General features: G+C 42.5%; 1 protein-coding gene across 22 annotated transcripts in view; it reads left to right on the top strand.

Moving 5' to 3' along the window:
* HIVEP2 (HIVEP zinc finger 2) overlaps positions 1-20,189 on the top strand; it is a 220,818-nt gene that overhangs the window by 176,713 nt on the left and 23,916 nt on the right. For 20 of the 22 annotated variants that reach the window (XM_070796274.1, XM_070796281.1, XM_070796285.1 and 17 more), the window contains 3 exons: positions 1,446-1,540; positions 12,529-12,573; positions 13,233-18,793. In XM_070796274.1, coding sequence (XP_070652375.1) covers positions 13,619-18,793 — 5,175 coding nt within the window. In that variant the 5' untranslated portion in view covers positions 1,446-1,540; positions 12,529-12,573; positions 13,233-13,618. The remainder of the gene's footprint in view (positions 1-1,445; positions 1,541-12,528; positions 12,574-13,232; positions 18,794-20,189) is intronic. The other 2 variants (XM_070796287.1, XM_070796286.1) reach the window with 1 other exon arrangement.

The following is a 20,189-nucleotide window of genomic DNA, read 5'->3' as shown; positions in this document are numbered from 1 at the left end:
CCAGCAGATTCTTTACCTTCTAAGCCAGTAGGGTAGCCTGATTTTATATGTATATATACATATACATTTGGAGAAGGAAATGGCAACCCACTCCAGTGTTCTTGCCTGGAGAATCCCAGGGATGGGGGAGCCTGGTGGGCTGCCATCTATGGGGTCGCACAGAGTCAGACACGACTGAAGCGACTTAGCAGCAGCAGCATACATAGACATACATACATACATATATATCTTGAAGGACCCCATCACTATTCCCTCAGTGTTTAATCAGTCATGCTCTTTGGCTTTGATGAAGCTTTCAATTTTGAAAATGGTGGAGCTTGTCAAGAGTCATTTAAGTGCCAGAAAATGGTTGATTTGAGGCAAGAACAAAGTTTAGAAAGAAAATAAATCTAGCATTCGCTTAATAATTTGCCCTTTGCAGCAACAGAATCTTATCTGACCACCCACATTCATCTGGCTGCTGACGTGGTTCTTGCTTCAATTGCAGAAGCTATTTTTGCACCTTTTGTGTCTTTTGAGGAACCGAGTGGGCCTACGTGCTTATAATGATTCATGTTGCAAAGTGCACAGGGTGTCCTGAAGTGATATGCAAAGAGGAGGAGAAAATTAAAGCTAACTGCTTCCTTTAAGCATTTTGAACAGTCACATGAAATGGTACTGGATTAAGGCACATTTTAACTCTCATGTCTTGATGCTTTAGTCCTTTCTATGAGACATAACTTGTCTGGAAGAAAGAGCAATGTTTTTAAAAATGAACAAATATACAGTGGATATCTATAGATATGTAGTACTATTTTATATGGGCCTTTTATACTGGGAGATAAACCATCTGAAGATGGTGACTGATTAATCTATTTGGATTATGTACTTTGACTGATCTTCTATGCATTTTTTTTGGATCAGGCTTGAATAAATTAATTCTAAGTATGAGAAAGTTCCTTTCTTCGTTACTTTCCAGAGTTTGTTATGTCTCAGGATTTAACTTTGGTTGGTTTTGGCTTCCTATTTCAGAAATTAATTTTAGCATGGAACATAACATTGCTGAAATAAACTATAGAAAAGAATTTTCTATGAGGTTATCTGAGTCTTCATCCTGGGGAGTTTAGTTGCTGATGCACCAAAGAAGTTTAGTGGGAATCAGCTTTAAGTCAGATTTGTATCATGGATTGCAGTGGCATAATTTCTAGTTCCAATACATTGATTTAATTCTAGCATTATTTTCCACATTGCTTCCACGTTTACTGTAACAGAATATTCTCTTTTAATGCAAGAACTTATTCAAAAGATGTGAAAAGACAGGAAATTTTTTCTTGAAAGAAAAAAAGTCTTGAAGGATCCAGTTCCAAATTTTCTTTTCTCAAGGAGAGCATTTCTATGAGTAGTGTGTCAGTTAAATTGACTACAAGGTTCATCATTTTTAAAAGATCTTATTGTTTATTTTTTAGATTCCCAGAAGTTGTGCATGTGTTCCTGTGGAGGGAGTTGGCATCGTTGAAAGCAAAGACGGCTGTGATGCACTTTTTTGATATGAGGATAACAGGTTAATAGCTGACATTTATTATTTTATTCTATGAGTTTTACATTTAACTTGAAGAGAACTTTTAACTTACTGTGCATCCACCCATATGTGAATTGACTATCATCCAGTCTGGGAAGAAACAATGTATATGCTATTTAGTGAGTGAAGGTTTTGTTTTGTTTTTCATAATAGCCCAGTTTTAATTATAATTTGCTTAATTGAAGCAGCTTCATTTAAGAGAATTTCTTTCTGGCAGAATTTATTTTCATACAAAATTCTGCATAGTAAAACCTAATAACTTTTGTTATAGAATATGAAAACATTCCACCAGGAGAGCAAAATCACAATTGTAAAAAATTTGCAAAAAGCTTATGACAAAATATTAAAATTAGTAAGCTGTAGTCCTAAGTCATAAAAACTTTGGACAGATATGCAAACTGTACAACTGTCTGCAGTCATTGTAACCAACATGCAAAAAATACTGTTCAGTTTTCCATTAGGTTTGAAATGTCCAGTTAAATTTTAATGTATGTCAAACTAGATGGTGATCATCTCAATCTCTTTACTTTTTCTCCAGAAGTTCTCTTAAGTGCTTGGCAAGGTTTTATATAGTATACAGTACCTTCCTCATATTGGCTACTTGCTCCTTTTAAGGAGAACTAAGGTTGTGATGGGAATTTTGACTAATAAAAGAAGCATTTATAATGAATTTGGCTCTCAGAAAGGTGCCCTTTTTTAATCATCCTGTGGAAATAAGTCTGTATTCAGCTGGACTCTGGCACTGCTCTTGGTTTTTCGGTAGATCCTTTTTTCCTTCATCCGGTACTCATAGGTGGTATGACTTGTGGGTCCGTCTGTGTTAAAGCAGCAGTGCTCTGAGATGCTCGTGTATTTCTTAAACTATTTTGCAGTTGATCTATGACATTTTGAAAGCAAATACATGGAAATGGCCTCTAAATTTTTGTCCAGTAATTATTATCAGAAGACATCTGTTTTATTTACAAGTGTAATTCCAACAATGCCTCAAAAAAGACCAAGTCACCATTTTAGTTTTTAAAAAATGTTCTATTATTAAAATATTGGAAGTAGAGAAGTAGTGTTTATAACCTGTCATTTTATACCATTATTATTTAGGATGTTATTATTTAATGCTCACTTGACTTTTGCCACCACTCAAGTAATGATTAATTTCCTGAGGTAAAGTTTTTTTCTAAGATACTGTTTTTCTAAGCAAAAGATCCCAGATTGACAACCCTGGGTACTGTAGGCCTTTATTCGTCTACAGAGCTGGGCTGCCCGGCTGCCAATCCCACCCAGCTGTTATCCTGAAGAGACCTCTGTGGAGGTCTACACGGGAGGCTGTTTCTGTGCCTTTCCTCTCAGGGCCTGTCTGAGGAAATTATTTAACTGGGTGCCAAATTTATTTGAGTGGGACTGAAGCATGGCCAAAGGAGTGGGCACACTTTTAGAAAAATGGCAACTCTTCCAAGTAATATCATTTTCTTTTCTTTTGCTCAATTACTTTAGTTCTGTTACCACTGAGACAGCATGCAGAAGGTAGTGTCTTTTTCAATATTACTCCACTCAGAAAAATGCACGGAGCCTGCAAGACAATGCCTGTCTTTCTTTACTAACCGAAGGACTCCTATGGGCTAGAGCACTATCCACAGGAAACCCCAAAGTCATATCCTCCTGCAAATTATCCTACTCCTTTCAGAGCACTCAAAGGCATGAGGGAAAAATTTCAATGTGAATGTGAAGCTGTGTTTGGAATACTGTTCCTTTGTTGGCAGTGGGTGCCAAAAGTGAATTTGCGTGGGTTTGGTTACCATAAAAAGAAACCTCAGAGAACGAAATGATAACCAGCTATTTTCTTTCCATGTGAGGATTGCTCTAATATTGCATTTTTAACACATCAATTGATTGGGGAAATTGGAGATATACTTTTAACACATAATTAGAGAATTTGAAAAATGAAATCCATCTATACAATCATTGAGAAGTAATGTAGCTATAATTAACTATATTACTACTGATCTTCATAGCTCCAAGTAGATCTCTATTGAGAAAATTATACTAAAATTACAGATATATACAATGATACATTTGATGGTTTATAATAATATTCTGAGATACAAAGAAGATATTTCTCTATCTTATAAGAATTTTCATACATTTAATTAATACAACACAAGCTCAAGAATTTCTACCATTGTTGGTAGAAGTAGATGGCTAAGTAAAAGTATCCTTTAAAAGTATCACCAAAAAAAGACAAATGTCATTATTAAACTTTGAAAGCCTTATGGATTTTCAAGTGAATTTATTTTCCTAAGTGTAAGTTCAGGAGAGCAGCAAAGAGACTTTGAAGTCCAGAAAGACGTGCCATGTATGCCCAGGAATAGATCTATGGTGCAAACCATTTGCACTGCAGAATTTTTTCAGTCTCCAAGATAAAGCGATCGAAGACAAGAGATTAACGAAAAGAGTCCAAATGATTCATGAATAGGATCAGTAAATTCCCAAAGGATCCGTCACTCCTGTTTTCTCCCATCTACGTTTCAATGTGCCTCAGAAACTCCAAGAAGGAAAGTGGTTTTATGGATAGCAGTTAGTTGAAGGATGGGTTAGAGAGTTATATCCTCATATATGTTTAAAATCTCATGTAAACAGTACATGTGAAATAGGAGTGATTTCCAGTTCCCTAATAATAGTCTAATTACACAAAATTGTGTAATAGTCCCTAATAAGCTTGTAACTGAAGTGAAAAGTTAGACATTATAGTTCAAAGGAATGTAGACCAGAAGATGTCCCAAGTCCTACTGGGATCTTCAGTTCAGGCAGAAGGACAGAACCTCTTCTTGGACAGAAGTAGGGAGAATGATACTAGGTTTATCTAATTTATGATAAAATGGTAAGACATCTTGCGTGGGTTTACCTTACAAATTTAAAAGGAGGAGGTTTTCCTGACTGATTCAGGGAAGTCTGGTGGCTCAGTGGTAAAGAATCTGCCTGCGGTGCCGGAGACCCAGGTTCGACCCCTGGGGGAAGATCCCCTGGAATAGGACATGGCAACCTACTCCAGTATTTATGCCTGGAGAATTCTGTGGACAGAGGAGCCTTGTGGGCTATAGCCCATGGATCACAAAGAGTCAGACATGACTGAGCAACTAACTTTCCTGACTGAAGCTATTTACATAATTGAGTCAATGTGTTTTTTACTGGGATCAAAGTTGTGATTTTTAAAACATTTTCTGAATAATAAATGCTATTGGAATATAGGATGTTCTTCTATTAGTATCAGCAAGATTGTTTTTTAAAAATAAAAAGTAGGTGTGACTTTTTCTGATTTGTCCTTTAAAATTTAAACCCATCGATAATTAAATAACTATTCCAGATAATATTTTTCTGACCATTAATGTATTATTTCTGATCTACTTTTGAATTTTGTGTAAATCACTTTTCTTCATCTTCTGGTCTGTTCTTTAATAGAAAAATATTATTACGTTTCCTTGAATTTTATTTGGTGCTTTTATTTTTATATGTCCTTAGTGGATAAGAATTGTATATAGCTAGTTTAAGATTTCAATTCAGTTCAGTTCAGTCGCTCAGTCGTGTCCGACTCTTTGCGACCCCATGAATCGCAGCACGCCAGGCCTCCCTGTCCATCACCAACTCCCAGAGTCCACCCAAACCCATGTCCATTGAATCGGTGATGCCATCCAACCATCTCATCCTCTGTCGTCCTCTTCTCCTCCTGCCCTCAATCTTTCCCAGCATCAGGGTCTTTTCCAGCATCAGGGTCTTTTCCAATGAGTCAGCTCTTTGCATGAGGTGGCCAAAGTACTGGAGTTTCAGCTTTAGCATCATTCCTTCCAAAGAAATCCCAGGGCTGTTCTCCTTCAGAATGGACTGGTTGGATCTCCTTGCAGTCCAAGGGACTCTCAAGAGTCTTCTCCAACACCACAGTTCAAAAGCATCAATTCTTCGGCGCTCAGCCTTCTTCACAGTCCAACTCTCACATCCATACATGACCACAGGAAAAACCATAGCCTTGACTAGACAGACCTTTATTAGCAAAGTAATGTCTCTGCTTTTGAATATGCTATCTAGGTTGGTCATAACTTTCCTTCCAAGGAGTAAGCGTCTTTTATTTTCATGGCTGCAGCCAACATCTGCAGTGATTTTGGAGCCCCTAAAAATAAAGTCTGACACTGTTTCCACTGTTTCCCCATCTATTTCCCATGATAAATGTAATTCTTTACTGTAAACCACAAAAGTTAAATCTGATTTTAAAAGTTATTGTTTCATTGCTACACAAAAATACTATATTGTATTTAATTATTAAATATAGTATCCCAGTCCTGTTTTTCATAAAATTTTATGTATGTGTTTAACTTCAAGTCCATGTTTTAAGCAAAATTATATATTCTGTGAAAACTGAGAAGTGGCAAGTGACCATATGCCTAATTTTCACTTGTGAGGTTCTTATTAATACTTTCTTAAAAGTAATGCTTTTCAAGGAACAAAGTCAAACAGTTGTATGTCATGAGACTTAATCATGGTCTCACAAGGGGCTGTCTTCATTAATACTTCAATATACAGATTTTAACATTGTTTAAATTGTGGATTTGTTTGAAATCCATACAGAACTCATATATTTTCTCAGGACTATGAAAAATTCAAGCACTGGAAGTATCAGAGTCAAGTGAAAATACTTAGAAGAAAGCGTTATTGCAGATGTATTTTTTCTGTTATGTTCAGTTGCTAAGTTGTGTCTGACTCTTTTTTCGACCCCATGGACTGAGTCTGGTGGCTTCTCTGTACCTGGGATTTCCCAGGCAAGAATCCTGCAGTGGGTTACCATTTCCTTCTCAAGGGGATCTTCCTCTCCCAGGGGTCAAACCCACATCTCCTGCATTGGCAGACAGATTCTTTACCACTGAGCCACCAGGGAAGCCCATGTTTTATTTTACATTGTAATAAAACTTAACAGTTGAGCTGGGAGTAGGGGATGCTGGTTGGGAAGGTGAGAACCCCTTATGCTTGGCAGTCAGCCAAACGTGGATTTGATTCTGGTTCTGATCCTAAGTATGGAAGACAGTCTTAACCATTGGGCCACTGGTGGAGTCCCCAGAAGGACTTCTTGATTACAGATATCTTGCTTCAGATACCTGGGGGCTTCTGATTTCTCATCCAAAAGATTTATTTATTCCATGTTTTTCCCCCTTTTCCAAGTATACCTATTATCTCACAGTAGCGTGCTATATTAGGGACCAAATTGGTCATGGAAATAAAATCAGTGTTTGAGAGCTTCCCTGGTGGCTCAGATGGTAAAGAATCTGCCTCCAATGCAGGAGACCTGGGTTCGATCCCTGGGTCAGGAAGATCCTCTGGAGAAGGGGATGGCAACCCACTCCAGTACTCTTGCCTGGAGAACTCCATGGATAGAAAATCAGTGTTTGAGTTTTAGTTTGGGAAATTACAGTACATTTACACAGTGGCATCTTTTTTAACAAATATTTTATTTAAAATGTGAACATCCATGAGTACATGCTAAATCACTTCAGTCGTGTCTGACTCTGTGACCCCCATGGACTGTAGCTGCCAGGCCTCTCTATCCATGGACATTCTCTGGGAAAGAACACCGGAGTGGGTTGCTAAGCCCTCCTCCAGGGGATCTTCCCAAATCAGGAATCGAACCCAAGTCTCTTATGTCTCCTGCATTGGACATACTCATGGTAAAAAAAAAAAAAAGAAATAAAGAAAAATAAAGATTACCAGAAGTCATAAGGTTAAAGGTAGAAATCCCTTCCTTTGTCCCTTCTTTTGACTCCCTGGCTCCACTTCTGTGATTTAACTAACATAAAAGCTGTTTGGCATCCTTACAGAAATTTTCTGTTTATTGCCTGTTTCTCTTTTACACAAATGGGATTATAAAATACATTCTAGGGCCCAATAAACTATTTTACATCCAATGTTACTACCTTCTGGATGAGCTTTTATATTAGTACTTATAGATACACTTAATTTTCTTTAAGTGGCTGAGTCTTATGACTGAGCCTTAATTGACCTAAGTAATCCTTGTACACACATCTTTGTGCTCTTGTGTACATCTGTAAGGACACATTTCAAGAAATGGAATTCCTGGACCAAAGAATATGAGCTTCCTTTCTACTATAAATACTGCTATATTGCCTATTAAGGAAACACATCAGATATCATCATAATTGATACAATTGAACATTGAAGTTCTCAAAATTCTTTGTGTACTACATTGGCCATTCCCTTATGGAAACTGAGTATTCACTTAATATCTAATAGTTTCTAAGTCGTCAAGTTTTCCTGAGCCATTTATAGTCATCTGGAAGACTTTTTCACCTTGCTGTCATGCAAATTTCCTAAAAAGGATATTTATTTAAAAAATTTTAAAATCTACAGGTTAAATTTTAAAAACCCACTCTTAACTTTTTATTATCTAAGGAATTAAAGCCAAGCCTTTCTGTCAAAAGTCTAAGATGTTTTAATATGTTAATCTTATATTTTAGAAAATATGACTGAAGTTTAAAAAATTTTTTTCTCCTTGAGTTATCCTTAGGCATAGTGACAATCAATATTATGTTTACTACTTTAGTGTTTTCTAAAGCAGTTACTTGCTGTATTTTTTAGAGCACATAATATGGTGGTGTTTGCTGTTCAGTCGCTCAGTCATGTCCAACTCTTTGTGACCCCATGGACTGCACCACACCAGGTTTCCCTGTCCTTCAGCATCGCCCAGAGTTTGCTCAAACTCGTGTCCATTGAGTTGGTGATGCTATTCAACCATCTCATCCCGTCATTCCCTTTTCCTCCTGCCTTCAGTTTTTCCCAGCAGCAGGGTCTTTTCCAATGAGTAGGCCCTTCCCATCAGGTGGCAAGAGTATTGAAGCTTCAGCTTCAGCATCAGTCCTTCCAGTGATTTTTCATTCAGGGTTGAGTTCCTTTAGGATTGACTGGTTTGATCTCCTTCCTGTCCAAGGGATTCTCAAGAGTCTTCTCCAACACCACAGTTCAAAGGCATCAATTCTTCCATGCTCAGCTTTCTTTATGGTCCAACTCTCACATCAGTACATGACTACTGGGAAAACCATAGATTTGACTCTACAGACTTTTGCCAGCAAAGTAATGTCTCTGCTTTTTAATATGCTGACTAGGTTTGTCATAGCCTTTCTTTCAAGGAGCAAGCATCTTTTAATTTCATGGCTGCAGTCACACATTGATTTTGAGCCCAAGAAAATAAAGTTTGTCAGTGTTTCCATTGTTTCCCCATCTATCTGCCATGAAGTGATAAGACCAGATGCCATGATCTTCGTTTTTTGAATGTTGAGTTTTAAGCCAACTTTTTTACTCTCCTCTTTCACTTTCATCAAAAAGCTCTTTAGTTTCTCTTCACTTTCTGCCATAAGGGTGGTATCATCTGCATATCTGAGGTCACTGATATTTCTCCCGGCAATCTTGATTCAAGCTTATGCTTCAGACAGCCTGGCATTCCATATGATGTACTCTGCATATAAGTTAAATAAACAGGATGATAATATACAGTCTTTATATACCCTGTTCCCAATTTGGAACCAGTCTGTTATTCCATGTCAGGTTCCTAATGTTGCTTCTTGAGCTGCATACAGGTTTCTCAGGAGGCAGATAAGGTGGTCTGGTATTCCCATCTCTTTAAAAATTTTCCACAGTTTTCTGTGATCCACACAGTCAAAGGAATAAGCGTAGTCAATGAAGCAGAAGTAGATGTTTTTCTGGAACTCTCTTGCTTTTTTTTTATGATCCAACAGATGTTGGCAATTTGATCTCTGGTTCCTCTGCCTTTTCTAAATCCAGCTTGTACATCTGGAAATTCTGAGTTCATGTACTGTTGAGGCCTAGCTTGGAGGATTTTGAGCATGACCTTGCTAGCATGTGAAACGAGTGCAATTGTGTGGTAGTTTGAACATTTTTTGGCATTGCATTTCTTTGGGATTGGAATGAAAACAGCTTTTCCAGTTCTGTGACCACTGCTGAGTTTTCCAAATTTGCTGGCATATTGAGTGCAGCATTTTCACAGCATCATCATTTAGGACTTGAAATAGCTCAGCTGGAATTCCATCACTAGCTTTGTTCATAGTGATGCTTCCTAAGGCCCACTTGACTTTGTAGTCCAGAATGTCTGGCTCTAGGTGAGTAATCAAACCATTGTGGTTATCTGGGTCATTAAGATATTTTTTGTATAGTTCTTCTGTGTATTCTTACCACTTCTTCTTAATATCTTCTGCTTCTGTTAGATCTGTACTGTTTCTGTCCGCTATTGTGTCCATCTTCACATGAAATAATCCCTTGGTATCTCTGATTTTCTTGAGAGATCTCTAGTCTTTCCCATTTTATTGTTTTCTTCTATTTCTTTGCATTGATCACTTAGGAAGGCTTTCTTATCTCTCCTTACTATTCTTTGGAACTCTGCATTCAGATGGGTATATCTTTCCTTTTCTCCTTTGCCTTTCACTTCTCTTCCTTTCTCAGCTATTTGTAAGGTCTCCTCAGACAACCATTTTGCCTTTTTAGCATTTCTTTTTCCTGGGGATGGTTTTGATTACCACCTCCTGTACAATGTTTTGAACCTCCATCCATAGTTCTTCAGGCACTCTGTTGATCAGATCTAATCCCTTGAATCTGTTTGGCACTTTCACTGTATAATTGTAAGGGATTTGATTTAAGTCACACTTGAATGACTTCGTGGTTTTCTCTACTTTTTTCAGTTAAGTCTGCATTTTGCAATAAGGAGTTCATGATCTGAGCCACAGTAAACTCCCAGTCTTGTTTTTGCTAACTTATAGAGCTTCTTCATCTTCAACTGTAAAGAATATAATCAGTCTGATATCGGTATTGAACATCTGATGATGTTCATGTGTAAAGTTGTCTATTGTGTTGTTGCAAGAGGATGTTTGCTATGACCAATGTGTTCTTTTGGCAAAACTCTGTTAGCCTTTGCCCTGCTTCATTTTGTACTCCAAGGCCAAACTTGCCTTACTCCAGGTATCTCCTGACTTCCTACTTTTGCATTCCAGTCCACTATGATGAAAAAGACATTTTTTTTTTTTTTTTTGGTGTTAGTTCTAGAAGGTCTTATAACCTTCTAGATCAGATCAGATCAGAGCAGTCGCTCAGTCGTGTCCGACTCTTTGCGACCCCATGAATCGCAGCACGCCAGGCCTCCCTGTCCATACCAACTCCCGGAGTTCACTCAGACTCACGTCCATCGAGTCAATGATGCCATCCAGTCATCTCATCCTCTGTCATCCCCTTCTCTTCTTGCCCCCAATCCCTCCCAGCATCAGAGTCTTTTCCAATGAGTCAACTCTTTGCATGAGGTGGCCAAAGTACTGGAGTTTCAGCTTTAGCATCATTCCTTCCAAAGAAATCCCAGGGCTGTTCTCCTTCAGAATGGACTGGTTGGATCTCCTTGCAGTCCAAGGGACTCTCAAGAGTCTTCTCCAACACCACAGTTCAAAAGCATCAATTCTTCAGTGCTCAGCCTTCTTCACAGTCCAGCTCTCACATCCATACATGACCACAGGAAAAACCATAGCCTTGACTAGACGAACCTTTGTTGGCAACGTAATGTCTCTGCTTTTGAATATGCTATCTAGGTTGGTCATAACTTTCCTTCCAAGGAGTAAGCATCTTTTAATTTCATGGCTGCAGTCACCATCTGCAGTGATTTTGGAGCCCAAAAAAATAAAGTCTGACACTGTTTCCACTGTTTCCCCATCTATTTCCCATGAAGGGGTGGTACTGGATGCCATGATCTTCATTTTCTGAATGTTGAGTTTTAAGCCCACTTTTTCACTCTCTACTTCCACTTTCATCAAGAGGCTTTTGAGTTCCTCTTCACTTTCTGCCATAAGGGTGGTGTCATCTGCATATCTGAGGTTATTGATATTTCTCCCGACAATCTTGATTCCAGCTTGTGTTTCTTCCAGTCCAGCGTTTCTCCTGATGTACTCTGCATAGAAGTTAAATAAACAGGGTGACAATATACAGCCTTGACGAACTCCTTTTCCTATTTGGAACCAGTCTGTTGTTCCATGTCTAGTTCTAACTGTTGCTTCCTGACCTGCATACAAATTTCTCAAGAGGTCTCTTCATAGAACTGTTCAACTTCAGCTTCTTTGGCGTTAGTGGTTGGGCATAGACTTCGATTACTATAATATCAAATGGTTTACCTTAGAAATGAACCAAGATCATTCTTTCATTTTAAGACTGCAGAGACATTACTTTGCCAACAAAGGTCCATCTAGTCAAAGCTATGGTTTTTCCAGTAGCAGTATGGATATGAGAGTTGGACTCTAAAGAAAGCTGAGCACCGAAGAATTGATGCTTTTGAACTGTGGTGTTGGAGAAGACTCTTGAGAGTCCTTTGGACTGCAAGGAGATACAACCAGTCCATCCTAAAGGAAATCAGTCCTGAATATTCATTGGAAAGACTGATGCTGAAGCTGTAACTCCAATACATTGGCCACCTGATGCGAAGAACTGACTCATTTGAAAAGACCCTGATGCCGGGAAAGATGGCTGGATGTCATCACCGACTTGATGGACATGAGTTTGAGTAAACTCTGGGAATTGGCGATAGACAGGGAGGCCTGGCATGCTGCAGTCCATAGTGTCATGGAGAGTTGTACACGACTGAGTGACTGAACTGAACTGAACTGCATTTTGGACTCTTGTTGACTATGAGGGCTACTCCATTTCTTCTATGGAATTCTTGCCCACAGTAATAGATATAATGGTGATCTGAATTAAATTTGCCAATTCCCATCCATTTTAGTTCACTGATTCCTAAAATGTCGGTGTTCACTCTTGCCATCTCCTTACATCTCATAACATTGTGAGATCTACATATAATGAATTTTAAATTGACATTTGTAATTGGCAGTATTGTAGCTTAATGGAACAATATTTCCTAACTGTATTTATTTTCTACCCAGGAAGTGACAAGACAATCATGCCCATGAGAACTCTAAACCATTCAGGTAAACATTATATTTTTTAACTTTCCCCAAAATATATTTTGTCATCCATATTATGAAGATTTTATAACTATTTTATTTAGATGCACTTTTCTGCCTTTTCCAAAGCTCTGTGACAATCTTTAATTCTTGCAGCCAGCCTTAGTCTAATCAATGTTTTTAAGCTATAAAATATACTTATATTTTATGTTAACATTATATATAATACATATAACATTTTATGTTAACATTGTATTATATACTTGTAAATTATATCATATTATACATTTAACAAATCTAAATAGAGAAATATGTAGTACACTTAGCATGTAAGTCATAAAACTTGGTTAGCAACAGCTCTAAATTTATTTTAATGAAGACTTTTAAAATTTTTATGATTTTATAAGTACATATCAAAAGTTTTCCTTTAAATGCTCTTATTTTATCAAGATTAAGGAGGGTTTAAAAGGGTGACCAAAAGTTAGGAGATTTATGCTTATATTAAATTTGTAATTAATAACCTTTAATTGTGGAATTAGTGTAACAGATATAAGAAGGATTTCTTGGAATAAACATATTTTCACTGTATCTAATTTCAGGCTGTATATTTAGGGTTGGTTTTAGTTTCTTACTTGATATCTGTTATTGACAATCTCTTTGTGTTTTATTCTGTTTTCTTTCAGACCATTTTGTCTTAGTGAAACTGACGGTTGAACTTTGCTCTAGTTGATGGGCAAAATTTCTCCTAGACTATTCATCATCCCAATTTCATCCTAGTTGAAAATATTCAAATGCCATAAGAAATCTTTATAGATTTGCACTTAGCTTTTGGATGGACATTTCTACAATGGAGAGAACTGTGTTATAGCCCCGGTCCAAGGACATTACCATCAAATGCCCACAGACTACGGGGTGGGTGTGGAAGGTTCTAAAGAGAAGGAGAACTCAGCAAGTTTGCAGACACCCTGGAACATGGAAGCAAGCAAGCTTTGAAAGGGACAGTTTGAAGACACTCCATGAGTCTGCACGGCTTTCAAGCAAACTAGCACTTGAGACCTTGTGTGACAAAATGGACACTGGGGACACAGCTCTAGGACAAAAAGCTACCTCAAGGTCTGGAGAAACTGATAAAGCATCAGGTAGATGGAGACAGGAACAATCGGCTGTTATTAAGATGAGCACTTTTGGCAGTCAAGAAGGACAGCGGCAACCACAAATTGATCCTGAGCATATCGGAAACACAGCATCAGCACAACTCTTTGGTTCTGGGAAACTGGCCTCACCTAGTGAAGTGGTCCAGCAAGTGACAGAGAAGCAATACCCACCACACCGTCCAAGTCCTTATTCATGCCAACATTCACTCTCTTTCCCTCAGCACTCATTGCCACAGGGGGTCATGCACAGCAACAAGCCACACCAGAGCCTCGAAGGCCCTCCGTGGCTTTTCCCTGGCCCTTTGCCATCTGTTGCCTCTGAGGACCTATTTTCCTTTCCTATACACAGCCACAGTGGTGGTTATCCTAGAAAAAAGATTTCAAGTCTGAACCCTGCTTATAGCCAATACTCCCAGAAAAGTATCGAACAGTCCGAAGATGCTCACAAAAAAGAGCACAAACCCAAAAAGCCCGGCAAGTACATTTGCCCTTACTGCAGCAGGGCATGTGCCAAACCCAGCGTACTGAAAAAACACATCAGGTCCCATACCGGTGAGCGGCCATATCCATGTATACCTTGTGGTTTCTCTTTTAAGACGAAGAGCAATTTGTACAAGCACAGGAAGTCACATGCCCATGCAATTAAGGCAGGATTAGTCCCTTTCACAGAGTCAGCTGTATCAAAATTGGATCTAGAGGCCGGTTTTATTGATGTAGAAGCAGAAATACATTCGGACGGTGAACAGAGTACAGACACAGATGAGGAGAGTTCTTTGTTTGTCGAGGCTTCTGACAAAATGAGTCCTGGCCCACCCATTCCATTGGAAATGGCCAGCAGAGGTGGCTATCACGGGTCATTGGAAGAATCGCTGGGAGGTCCAATGAAGGTGCCGATTTTGATTATCCCCAAAAGCGGAATTCCTTTACCTAATGAAAGCTCTCAGTATATTGGTTCTGATATGTTACCAAATCCGACTTTAAGTACTAAGGCCGATGACTCTCACACAGTTAAACAGAAACTTGCACTAAGACTGTCAGAGAAAAAAGGACAAGATTCTGAGCCATCTCTGAACCTTCTGAGCCCGCACAGTAAAGGAAGCACTGACTCTGGTTACTTTTCCCGCTCAGAAAGTGCAGAACAGCAGATCAGCCCTCCAAACACAAACGCGAAGTCTTATGAAGAAATCATCTTTGGAAAATACTGTCGGCTTAGTCCGAGAAATACACTCAGTGTTACAACCACAAGTCAGGAGCGCGCCACGATGGGTAGGAAGGGCACCATGGACTCATTACCTCACGTCAACACCAGGTTAGATGTCAAGATGTTTGAAGATCCTGTTTCACAGCTGATCCCAAGCAAGGCGGAAATTGACCCCAGTCAGACAGGCATGCTAAAATCCACCAAATTCAACAGTGAGTCAAGACAATCCCAGACGATTCCATCGTCTATCAGGAATGAAGGAAAACTTTATCCAGCCAATTTCCAAGGCAGCAACCCAGTTCTCCTCGAAGCTCCAGTTGACTCTTCACCCCTTATTCGAAGCAACTCAATGCCAACTTCTTCAGCAACTAACTTAAGTCTTCCTCCTTCTTTGAGAGGAAGTCACTCATTTGATGAGCGGATGACTGGCTCGGATGATGTGTTCTACCCAGGAACAGTAGGCATACCACCTCAGCGCATGTTAAGGAGACAAGCGGCTTTTGAGCTGCCTTCAGTCCAGGAGGGGCACCTGGAAGGAGACCACCATGGCAGGATATCCAAAAGCATCACAGGTCCATCTTTGAAGGAAAAGAAATTGATTCCTGGGGACAGGGTCGGCTATGACTATGACGTCTGCCGCAAACCCTATAAGAAGTGGGAGGACTCTGAGACGATGAAGCAAAGCTACAGGGATGCTTCCTGCATCAGCCCCTTAAAACATGGCGGGGAGTATTTCATGGATCCCTCGGCCCCATCCCAGGGCGTGCCAACCATGTTTGGAACCACTTGCGAAACTCGAAAACGCCGGAAAGAAAAGAGCGTGGGGGACGAGGAGGACACCCCCATGATCTGCAGCAGCACGCCCTTGGGCATCGCGACTGCAGATTACGAGTCCAAGCTGCAGATGCAGGAAGGCGCGAGGAGTGGGTTTGGCCTGGCTGGACAGGAAAACCCTTCTCATGGGCACTCTGAGCGCTTTGACCTGTGTCGACCCCCGCTGCAATCTGGGAGTCCCTCTCTCGGGTTGGAGGAGTCACCCTTGTCGGCTGATCCGGACAAGCAATCGGATGGAGCGGGCAGGAAGCCTCCTGGAAATGTGATTTCTGTGATTCAGCACACCAACTCGCTGAGCCGCCCCAATTCCTTCGAGCGGTCCGAGTCCGCTGAACTCGCGGCCAGCGCCCAGGAGAAAGCCTCATCACCCTCCGAGACGTGCGACAGCGAGATCTCCGAAGCCCCGGTGAGCCCGGAGTGGGCCCCGCCCGGGGAGGGCGCAGAGGGCACAGGGAAACCGTCCCCCGCGCCGCAAGTCCCGCCGCCGCCGCCGCCCTACCACGCGCCGCCCCGGCTGGTGCGCCAGCACAACATCCAGGTGCCGGAGATCCGTGTGACCGAGGAGCCGGACAAGCCGGAGAAAGAGAAGGAAACGCAGAGCAAAGAGCCAGAAAAGCCGGTGGAGGAGTTCCAGTGGCCCCAGAGAAGTGAGACCCTCTCCCAGCTCCCGGCCGAGAAGCTGCCGCCCAAAAAGAAGCGTCTGCGACTCGCGGACATGGAGCACTCCTCCGGGGAATCCAGCTTCGAGTCCACGGGCACCGGCCTCTCCCGCAGCCCCAGTCAAGAGAGTAACCTGTCCCACAGCTCCAGCTTCTCCATGTCTTTCGATCGAGAGGAGACCATGAAGCTTGTGGCTTCCAAGCCGGATGAGTTCGGAAAGCATTCGGAGTTCTTGACCGTCCCCGCCGGTTCCTACTCACTGTCAGTCCCCGGCCACCACCATCACCAAAAGGAGATGCGACGCTGCTCATCTGAGCAGATGCCTTGTCCTCACCCCACGGAGGTCCCAGAAATTCGGAGCAAGTCATTTGATTATGGGAACCTGTCCCACGCGCCCGCAGCCGGGGCGTCGGCCGCCTCTGCGCTGTCCCCATCCCGGGAGAGGAAGAAGTGCTTTCTGGTGCGCCAGGCGTCCTTCAGCGGCTCTCCCGAGATCTCCCAGGGGGAGGCCGGCGTGGATCTGGGTGTCAAGCAGGAGCAGCTGGAGCATCTACACGCCAGCCTCAGGTCCACGTGGCCCCACAACGCATGCTCCGTGCTCCCTCCCCTCCCGGCGGAGGACCCAGGGAAGCAAGTCGTGGGTCCCTGCCCCCAGCTGAGCTCAGGCCCCCTCCACCTGGCCCAGCAGCAGATCCTGCACCTGGATAGTCAGGAATCTCTGAGAAATCCCTTGATACAACCGACATCCTATATTGCAAGCAAGCACTTGTCTGAACAGTCACATTTGTTTCCCAATCAGGAGGCTCTCCCGTTTTCTCCAATCCAGAGCGCCTTGTTTCAGTTCCAGTATCCTACCGTCTGTATGGTTCACTTACCAGCCCAGCAGCCCCCCTGGTGGCAGGCGCACTTTCCCCATCCCCTTGCTCAGCACGCTCCGAAGAGCTATGGCAAGCCTTCTTTCCAGGCAGAAGTTCACCCCAGCTACCCCTTGGAGCCCTTGGCCGAACACACTGGAAAGAAATCCGCTGATTACGCACACACGAAAGATCAAACCTACCCAGGTGGTTATTCAGGAACATCAGGGCTACCCTCAAAGAACCTCCTTCCAAAGTTTCCCTCTGGGGAGAGCACCAAGTCAACGGATACTCCCTCTGAGCAGGTTCTTCAGGAAGATTTCGCCTCAGCCAGCGCTGGGCCCTTGCAGTCCTTGCCGGGAACGGTGGTTCCTGTTAGGATCCAGACGCACGTCCCATCCTATGGGAGTGTCATGTACACAAGCATTTCTCAGATGCTTGGGCAGAACAGCCCTGCCATTGTCATATGCAAAGTCGATGAGAATGTGACCCAAAGAACCCTGGTAACCAACGCAGCCATGCAAGGGATAGGATTTAACATCGCCCAGGTGTTGGGGCAGCATGCAGGCTTGGAAAAATACCCCATCTGGAAAGTACCTCAGACTTTACCCCTTGGCTTGGAGTCCTCAATCCCCTTATGTTTACCTTCCACCTCTGACAGCGTGGCCACCCTGGGAGGCAGCAAACGTATGCTGTCTCCAGCCAGCAGCTTAGAACTCTTCATGGAAACAAAGCAGCAGAAACGAGTCAAGGAAGAAAAGATGTATGGACAGATCGTGGAGGAGCTCAGCGCCGTGGAGCTGACCAACTCAGACATCAAGAAGGATCTCTCCCGCCCCCAGAAACCCCAGCTGGTTAGACAGGGCTGTGCTTCTGAGCCTAAGGATGGCTTGGCGTCAGGGTCATCTTCCTTCTCCTCGCTGTCCCCCTCCTCATCTCAAGACCATCCCTCTTCCAGTGTGCCCTCAAGGGAGCCTGTCATGCCAGGCTCCCGAGCTTCCCCCCTGGGACAGAAGTCATCCAGTGGGCAGTCAGAAAGCAAAGAGTCCTCAGATGAGTTGGACATTGATGAGACAGCCTCTGATATGAGCATGAGCCCTCAGACCTCCTCCTTACCACCTGGGGACAGTCAGCTCGAAGAGCAAGGAAAGGGCCAGAAGCTGCCTGCTGGTGTGCTGGTCCACAGGGCCTCAGGCCCAAGTGGGAAAGTGGCGAATTCAACTCTTCTTTTCACGGACATGGTAGATTTCCAGCAGATTCTTCAGTTCCCCAGTCTGCGGACAACAACAACTGTGAGTTGGTGCTTCTTGAATTATACAAAACCCAATTATGTGCAGCAGGCCACCTTCAAATCCTCGGTTTATGCTTCATGGTGCATTAGTTCCTGTAACCCAAACCCATCCGGATTGAACACCAAGACCACACTGGCTCTTCTGAGGTCCAAGCAAAAAATCACTGCAGAAATTTATACTCTGGCTGCGATGCACCGGCCTGGAACTGGCAAACTGACATCGTCAAGTGCTTGGAAGCAGTTTGCTCAGGTAACAAACTTTGTTTCTGAAAGTGTTCTGTGTTGTGGATTTGATTGCTGAGCAGAATAACGTAGTAAAGAATGTACGACCAAAAAGATACAAGTAAAGTGAAGGCCAAGGTGGGCAGAATCCTCCGTAGACAGGCCTTAACCATTGACGTGAACTTAGTTATGAGGGTCTTAGGACTGTCCCAAGCACAAAGCATCTCTCCGGCTAGGTGCTGTGAAATCCCACCTCAGGGGCTAATTCCTTAGAGTTCCTCCCCCTTCCAAACGACCTGGGTTAGTGACCTAGGAAATCAACTTTTTGGTGATGTGAGGAATTCAGGAAATTGTGAAATGAGGACATAGAACAAGGAGTGAGCACTAGAGAGGAAAGATCGGGAAGGTGTCAGTTACAAATTGGTGCTTGCCAAGGGCATTTACCGTCTGCCTCTGTGGAGATTGCATCTGAACCTGTGCTTCTGTAGCTGTTGACCTTCGACATGCCCTGAAGGGTATTCAGGGTAGAGAGTGAAGCACTCTATACTCCAGGGAAACTGGTGGAACAGGTCTTTACATAGTTAGATATTTTTCAGGAACTGATTCCATGATTCCAGTCCTTATTGTTCAGTCACTCAGTTGTGTCCAATTCTCTGCAACTCCATGGACTGTAGCACACCAGGCTTCCCTGACCTTCACTATCTCCTGGAGTTTGCTTAAACTTGTCCATTGACTCAGTGATGCTATCCAACCGTCTCATCCTCTGTCGCCCCCTTCTCCGGCCTTCAATCTTTCCTGGTATCAGGGTCTTTGCCAATGAGTAGTTTCCAATCCTTGCATCTCCTCATTTCTAGAAAAGTACTAAATCCCTTCATAGTGACATCAGCTCCTCGTGACTGGCAGAAAACCTTTTGTAAGAAGAGTGTTTGATGGCACTGAACTCCCCCTTCACCAAAATCTCATATATTGACCTTCCCCCACTACCACTGGGGCTTCCCTGGTGTCTCAGGCAGTAAAGAATCACCTGCAATGCAGGAGACCCGGGTTTGATCCCTGGGCCAAAGATCCCCTGGAGAAGGGAATGGCAACCCACTCCTATATTCTTGCCTGGAGAATGCCATGGACAAAGAGGCCTGGTGGGCTACAGTCCATGGGTTCACAAAGAGTTGGACACAACTGAGCAACTAACACACACATACACTAACTCTTTGGAGCAGTTTCTCAGGGCTATCTAAAGTGCTGTCTCCCAGGTTGCAGTTCTCAGTCAGTCAGTCAGTTCAGTTGCTCAGTCGTGTCTGACTCTCTGTCACCCCATGAATCGCAGCACGCCAGGCCTCCCTGTCCATCACCAACTCCCGGAGTTCACTCAGACTCATGTCCATCGAGTCAGTGATGCCATCCAGCCATCTCATTCTCTGTCTTCC

This window comes from Bos indicus, chromosome 9 (assembly GCF_029378745.1).
Source record: "Bos indicus isolate NIAB-ARS_2022 breed Sahiwal x Tharparkar chromosome 9, NIAB-ARS_B.indTharparkar_mat_pri_1.0, whole genome shotgun sequence".
Taxonomy (NCBI): Eukaryota; Metazoa; Chordata; class Mammalia; order Artiodactyla; family Bovidae; genus Bos; species Bos indicus.
Note: the sequence above shows the minus strand (reverse complement) of the source record. Positions and strands in the feature narration are given on the sequence as shown.